The sequence below is a fragment of the Stylophora pistillata genome, chromosome 14 (assembly GCF_964205215.1).
Source record: "Stylophora pistillata chromosome 14, jaStyPist1.2, whole genome shotgun sequence".
Classification (NCBI taxonomy): domain Eukaryota; kingdom Metazoa; phylum Cnidaria; class Anthozoa; order Scleractinia; family Pocilloporidae; genus Stylophora; species Stylophora pistillata.
Window position 1 is genome coordinate 15091441 of NC_142532.1, and position 7155 is coordinate 15098595.

The following is a 7155-nucleotide window of genomic DNA, read 5'->3' on the forward strand; positions in this document are numbered from 1 at the left end:
CAATCCAATACACACGCAAAATTCCTTAAAGTTAATCAAACTTTCCATCATTTAGACAGCGTTTTCATGGGCTTGTTTATTCCTGTTATTGGCACAATTATGATGCTTCTCACGAGCGCGATGCAAACGATGACAGCTTCACTGCTGTGTCACGACATGTTTAAGTAGTTGCAGTTATAAATCCTTGTGTAATTTTTCCCACCATAAACAAGTTCTGTCTTCCCGCAGAGGTGTACTTGCCATAGCCAAGAAGTTTTGTGCATAGCAAAGGTGAGCAGATATTGCCTAAACGGTTTTTAACCTTTGAGGGGCTTTTCCACAGCATTAAGAATCCTTTTAAACTTTTCGGGGAATTGCTTTTGAAGATAAAGCCTTAGAAAACCTTTGCTTTTCTGTAAGAGCTAGGGTACCAAACATCAAAAGCCGGGGCAAAAGTTAGAGGGTTAGATTGTGCTAAAGACTGAATTACTACAAAGCATGATTATGTGTTCTCGTTTCACCCTCGTATATACTTGTTTACCTTTTCTCGAAAATGCTGTTTTTTTTTTTTTTTTTTTTTTTTTTTTTTTATAGATATTTCCAGTTCAAACGTCGGGGCAACAGGTATCCGACCCTCTTTGTAGCCGTCGGCTTAGCTGTAAACTTCTTTCCTCTCACAATTTCAAGACAGATTCATTCAGATAAATTGTGAGGTTCAACGCGTGTACTGATTTATAGATAAAGAACAAATCAGTCGAAAAACCTGGAATACCATTTGACATAATTTCACGTTTTTAACTGACTGAAATAAAGGGCAATTTTGAATTCTCAGCAGTTCAAGATTTAAAGGCCGCGTCACGCGACACGGAAACAGTCTATACGTATCTTATTAGACGTTTTGTTGCGTAGTATCAGTGAGTATTTTTACGAGTTGTACCGTATTTTGACGAGACCGTAGAGCGATTCAAAATAAAAGCAACGAGCAAATATACTCAGTGACAGTATAAAACAAAATATTTTATAACAGATTTATTATCCAACACGCCAATTTGTTATTTTAGTGCGGGTGAATTTCGCGGATAGTTATTTGGGGAGAGTGCGTGACAGAAGTATGCAAAGGACAGTTCTCATTGTTTTGGTCGTGTTGCTGTTTCTACTTTCTTTCACAATGTTTTATTCAGAAGTGAGAGGTATAGTATTTTTACGAGGTAAGTTCATAAGAAAAACACGATAATCTTTTGGGTTTCGCTATTTTGTAATTTATGTCTTTGGTGTTGTAATAGAAGATGTAACCTTATAAGAAGAGGGTTAAGAGGTAGAAGAATCGTTGTAGAGGAAAATCTCATTAAGCAGTTTCAATAATTCAATCATTTGCATAAAAGAACAACAACATCAGCACTTTTAATGACTTTCAAATGAAACTTCGAATTTCATCCAATAAAAGTGTCTGATATTTGATCTAATTTATAACATATGAACACACCCTGTACCCGAAATACAGTCAAAATACACTGATATATCCTTCTGAATTTTCCACATTCTAGAGATGGCCGACCTGATTAATATCTTTGTGACCTACAAGTAAACGAGGCGAGGCATTTCCAGTCCAAAAGGAGAAGATATTCAAGGATTTTTCCCTCTTTTCCTTAAAGCCTTCTCCGATATGTTACCGCGCGAAGTGGAGCTAAGTGATTTGAGGTTCCAGAAATACGATGAAGGACTCGAAACCTATGTCGATCTCCAGAGTGATGAAATTCTTAAAAATGGCATGGAACTTCGAGCTACACTTGTAGGACAGGTACCGGTTAAAAAAGGCAATTACTATTAAGTAGCGAGCTTAAAGTGGCATATTTTTTACTAGTAATAAGTCTCTAGAGCGCATGTCACACACGTAGTAGCTCGTTTCGAGTAATCAACGACTGAAAAAATTCAAATTTGACAATCTTCGGATTAGGAATGTCAACTGAGAGGAATGTTGCAATGTAGTAGCGTAGAAGCAGTATGTGTTGAGTATCCGAGGAATCACCGACTTTTATTTCATGTTCTCACAGTATCGTATTGCTATTGTTTTGTTCTAGCGAGTTAAACTAGTGCACACACTTTTTTTTTTCGTTTCCGATGAGATCACGCACCAGTGAATGTAAGCTATAGTGAGCAGATACCCAGAAATAAACATCGTAAACGCCAAACGCATAAAATGAAATGACTGATTAGTGTAGCTGACGCCGTTTACATAAAAATTTTACTCATCAATTTCTGTGTGGTTTTTGTTTATGCTTTAGTCTCATAACAAGTTTCATCCAGTCCACACAAATACCACTTATCGACTGTGGAGCCCAGTCAGCAAAGAGAATGACGGTCTTGTGGTGAGAAACTCAAGCACCGACATTGTGACTTGCCGCGGGAGTTTTTCCTCGGGCCGCGACAGTAAGTACATAATTCTGTCTTCTTTAAGAATAACGCGGGCTCCAATGTCTGCCAGAGGTCCCTGAGACACTCCAATCGCAACATTGTTAGTACATATCTCTTTAACAACTCTCCCCACATCCCCGTGCGTGATGATGCCACCTTGAACAACTGTTCAAGTCGTTAAGCTACATATTCACGCAGAAACACTGAAGGGGGGGGGGGGGGTGGGAATTTTAACCTTAATATTAGATGCTGCGTTTTGAATGTCACTTCACTCGCTTTAAACTTAAAGAAATGACCTTCGATTTAGTAGCAGGTGGAAACAAACGATTTTTTCAAAGTGTATTTTCATTTCTTCCTTATATTTCTCAAGGGCTCCCCATCCCAAACCTCTGCCAAAATTTTGTGACCTTGTCCATTTCTATTTTGGGGCTATAGTTTACTATGATTTTTTTTTAAAGTTCATAGACATAACTTGTCTCGAGGAGCCCGGAGAACCTTAATAAAGATATCGGAACTGAAAATTTTGCAGGTTTAGCAACTGGTATGACTTTTCAGCAGGTTGATTGAGGAACTCTTTTTAAATTACCAGTTTCATGGACCCTCAGCGTAGCAAATGAAATAATGATCATCTATTACTACGTCAACTATCTGTCCTTTGTTGTTTCCTAAAATTCATATAGTTTCTCAAACTTATGTTTCAAATTTAGCTCTTATGAAGACCATCGATGAAACAAGAGTTACGACAACATTCTTTGCCCTGGTATTCAAAGGTGACGCAAACAAAAATTTGGCACTGGCTGGAAATGGAAAAGGAAAACCCATCAAAGCCGTAGTAAGTAATGTTAAATTCCATCTGATTCCTCTCTCCTTTGCTTGTCTATTCTCAAACCTTTCTATCTAGTAATCAGTATATATCGAGAAATTCTTATTTATTCCCATTTAATCAATTTATTTCATTTTTGTTAATCATTCATAATTTTTTTCCAAGGCTCCTCCTCAAAATAGCTGAGTACTATACGGGAAGCCTGCCTCTTTACTCTAAAGTAAATAAGAGCACTTTTCGATTGGATGACATGAAACGAAAATCAATGCTGTTAGCACAGCGCGGAGTGAGGCAAAACTTAAGTAATCCCGCGTTACTTTCGACACTCAATTAGAAATTGCTAACTACATGGACGAAACAGTTTCATTAGTATCCAAGGTTATAGCTATGTAAAGCAACTAGAGAAAAGAGCGTAATTCAACCATAGAGATGAAATCTTTAAATTCAAAGCAATTTTCAATTCAGGGAATACCACTGGCGCTGCAGACTCCAGACAACTCCATCTTTGAGCCTGACTACTTCTGGAGCTATACGATGTTCAAACAACGTAACAGCGACTACTATCTGGGATGTGATGCTAAAGGAAATCTAACTCTGGTTGAAAATTGGAACCCGAAGTATCCGAATCCTCAAGCTCTTTTCATTCTTAATAAACCAGATAAATCTGTCTGAGATAGCCAAAGATCTGTTGAGCATTTCAACCTAGTTGGATACAAAATAGAAAGAATTCAGTTGGAAAATGTTGAATTATCGTAAGTTCTTCTAAAAGTAATCAGAGCATTAAACTCTAATAGCCGAGGCTTTCCCAGTAATTTTTTGCATTGTAAAAATAATTTGTTGATGACTTTTTTTTAATGTGGTAGTTCGTCATAATTAAGATCAGAAAATATCATATCAGTATCCCCTGGTTGCTAAGGCTGGCGTGAAAGCTGGCTGCTCTAATGTCTTGCTCTTTAGAAAAACGACTATGTTTTAATCTTCATAGACACAAAAAGACGAATTGGAAAAATATTTACTATTTGTAAGTTTTTGAAACAGTTATCAGTACCTGTAATCTCCTTTAAACCCCAATAACGCGGGTCTTCAAATTAATTCCTGAGATTAATGGAATTTGTAGTTGATTTTTTGATGTTGCACCCCTTCATCTTGTTGCAGCAAGGAAGACCAGGTGATATTATTATCTATTTGTTTATTGCAAAAATGATTTCACCTGTGAAAGAGGAAAATTTCCCTAGATGACTTTTAACTCTTAGAATTCTTCGAGTCGGTGGCTTACGTCCGAACCGAACAGCTTGCAGACTCATATTACTGCATTTGAGCCGATTTTAAAATCTAGACTTGAACTGCAATGACCTTTGTAGTCTACCTATTATAATAAACCTCCAAAAATTTAGACGATTATGTGTGGTCTTTTTCTATTTAATGGGTTAAAGTTACCAAGTCAAATACTTTCTCCGTAAAACTACAATTCCTATCCTATGCAAGGAGTGAAAGGGAAAAGATAATTAGGCTGTTCAAAGTCGAGATAATTTCACTTTTCTTCCTGAATGCAGAGGCTCTAAAATTCAGTGAGGGATCTACAGGAACATGAGCGCTTTTGTGTTTCTTACCAATTTCGGGCTGTTGATTGGTCACCCTCCTAACCTTTCAGCAGTACAATAAGCAGATCGCCCCGCGCACGTTGACAGAATTAAGATACAGCCTTGAGGCGTGAGTAGTCCAGTGGTGAGTGCGCTGGACTCTGGGTCAGATGGCCCGGGTTCAAGTCCTGGCTGGGGCTTGACGTTGTGTCCTTAAGCAACACGCTTCACTCACATTGCTTCGTCTTCTCGGATAGGACGTAAAGCCTGTCTCCTGCACCTATCAAGTCAGGGATCTACAAGAACATGAGAGCTTTTGTGTTTCTTACCAACGTCGGGCTGTTGATTGGTCACCCTCCTAACCTTTCAACAATAAGCAGATCGCCCCGCGCACGTTGACAGAATGAAGGTACAGCCTTGATTTGATTTCAAACTCTCATCACTCAATTAAATAATGAGTGAGTTGCCAGTAATCAGATCATTGCGATTGATTAGAGATTTTTGGGATGACCATAGGGTAAACATTCTATTTGCTGGAAGGAAATTTATGGCGAAGGGTTGTTGCGACGTCTAAAAAACCATATTGGAGAGAGATCCACGCTTTATCGCCGCTGTTTTATCGTAAATGGATTAATGTTATGTTAATACAAGGTAGGTGTTAGTTTTTGTTGGAATAACCACCAAATGTGTTGTAAACTAGAGCGATGAACTTATGAAAATATGAAATCGTCATCTCGTAATGGTCTTGAAATATCACAAAATTTAGCTTAAATCGTTAGGAAATAACTTCTTTAATTTCTTCAGACGTATCTAGATATCTAGAACCTGTTTTCATTCTTGTTGACGTATTGGATAAACAAAGTACGACGTCTGAAACGAGTCGATGAAACATATACCTCCTTTCATCATCATCATCATCTTTATTTGCCTTATTTTAACAATTAAAAGATAGTTAATTGCAGCGATAACAGTTAGAAGGCGAGGAGACCCAAGAAGCCACCTGGCTTATGGGAGAGCCACCTCACTTACAATGATAAATTAAGTAAAGAAAAAGTGCTGCAAATGTGTGGCTTGGCCAATTCAGTGATTATTTAAGTAAAAACTCTTGCAATTTTCGCTTTAAAGCTGAGAAAGTTTGACGAACGAGTGACTGAAATAGGGAGAGAGTTCCAAATTTTAGGACTTTGGTATAGAATTTTAAACTGCTTGACATTTGTACGGCACAAATGCGTTCGATAATTACTGGCTGTTCTGGTACCATAGTTGTGAATTTGGCTATTCCTTACAAAAAGATCAATAAGCAATGGGGGCAATAAGTTATTTTTGAAATGAAACATAAATTTAGCGATTTCAAATGTATTGACTTGGAAAATATCTAAAATTTCTAGTTTGGAGAATGAAGGGGCAGAGTGGTCTCGATAGTCTGAGTTGGTGATAGCCCGCACAGCTCGCTTTTGCAATTAATAAATTCTATTTAAGTTAGATACGTATGTGGACGACCAGACCGAGAGAGAAGTCGTCAGCGGCAATGGAAATGTTTTTAACCGAGCTGTTGCTCTTTGGAACGATGGAATAAGCGATGAGAAACACGAGGACACCCCTGAGTCAAGTAATAGTTTGTTAAAAAAAAAAAAAAAAATCCAAAGGTTTTTGAGCGGCCATTTTTCTCCTCGAGCTCCTTGGAGGATCTTGTCAGGAAAAGCAAGATCACGGGAACTCCGACAGAAACTGTAGGCATGTATTCAGTTGTGCATCGCTCCTTCAGCAACAAAACTGTTATGTTTTTGGGGTTGCAGAAGAGTATACACACACACAAGATGGCGGGTCAACAGCAAGATTTTGTTGAATTAAGAGCACATGGTAACATTACCGCTGCATACTACGCGGGCTCACAACAAACGGACAGTCCAGAACATCTCCGTACTATAACAAAAACCAATAACCAACGTAGGTGTTTAATCAATTTTATGAATCACATGATATTTGATGCTTTAACACGCTAACATCAATCTCGTGCTGTCTCGAGGTAGCTGTTTTACCGCTCTTTTGTATAAATTACTAAGCCACGACAGCGCTAGCAGTGAAAACGCTTTGATGAGTTATTTCTTTGCGATTTATAGCCAATATTTCTCTTTTTCATGACCTTTACGCGATGTCAGTTTCACAATAAACCTTACGAATGGAGAAAAGTTAATCGGTCAATTTTGCCACAGGTTTCATAGTTATTCAAACAAAACTTTCACTACATTTAAATCAACATTATCCGAATCAATTTCTTATAAAACAGAGGCGAAAAGCGATAATCTGTCTCCGAAATCCTTTTTTTGAACGTTGAAACTGCCATTCTTCATCGCAGGCAGT

The 7155-nt window shown here is 37.9% G+C and overlaps 1 protein-coding gene across 1 annotated transcript; it reads left to right on the forward strand.

Moving 5' to 3' along the window:
• Window positions 1-254: 254 nt before the first annotated feature.
• On the forward strand, window positions 255-4607 carry LOC148716743 (uncharacterized). The gene is made up of 6 exons (XM_088744214.1): window positions 255-270; window positions 1041-1187; window positions 1632-1777; window positions 2262-2406; window positions 3099-3223; window positions 3680-4607. Exons 2-6 carry the CDS (start codon window positions 1091-1093, stop codon window positions 3884-3886), a joined length of 720 nt encoding a protein of 239 aa, XP_088600340.1. The 5' UTR covers window positions 255-270; window positions 1041-1090; the 3' UTR covers window positions 3887-4607.
• Window positions 4608-7155: the final 2548 nt, after the last annotated feature.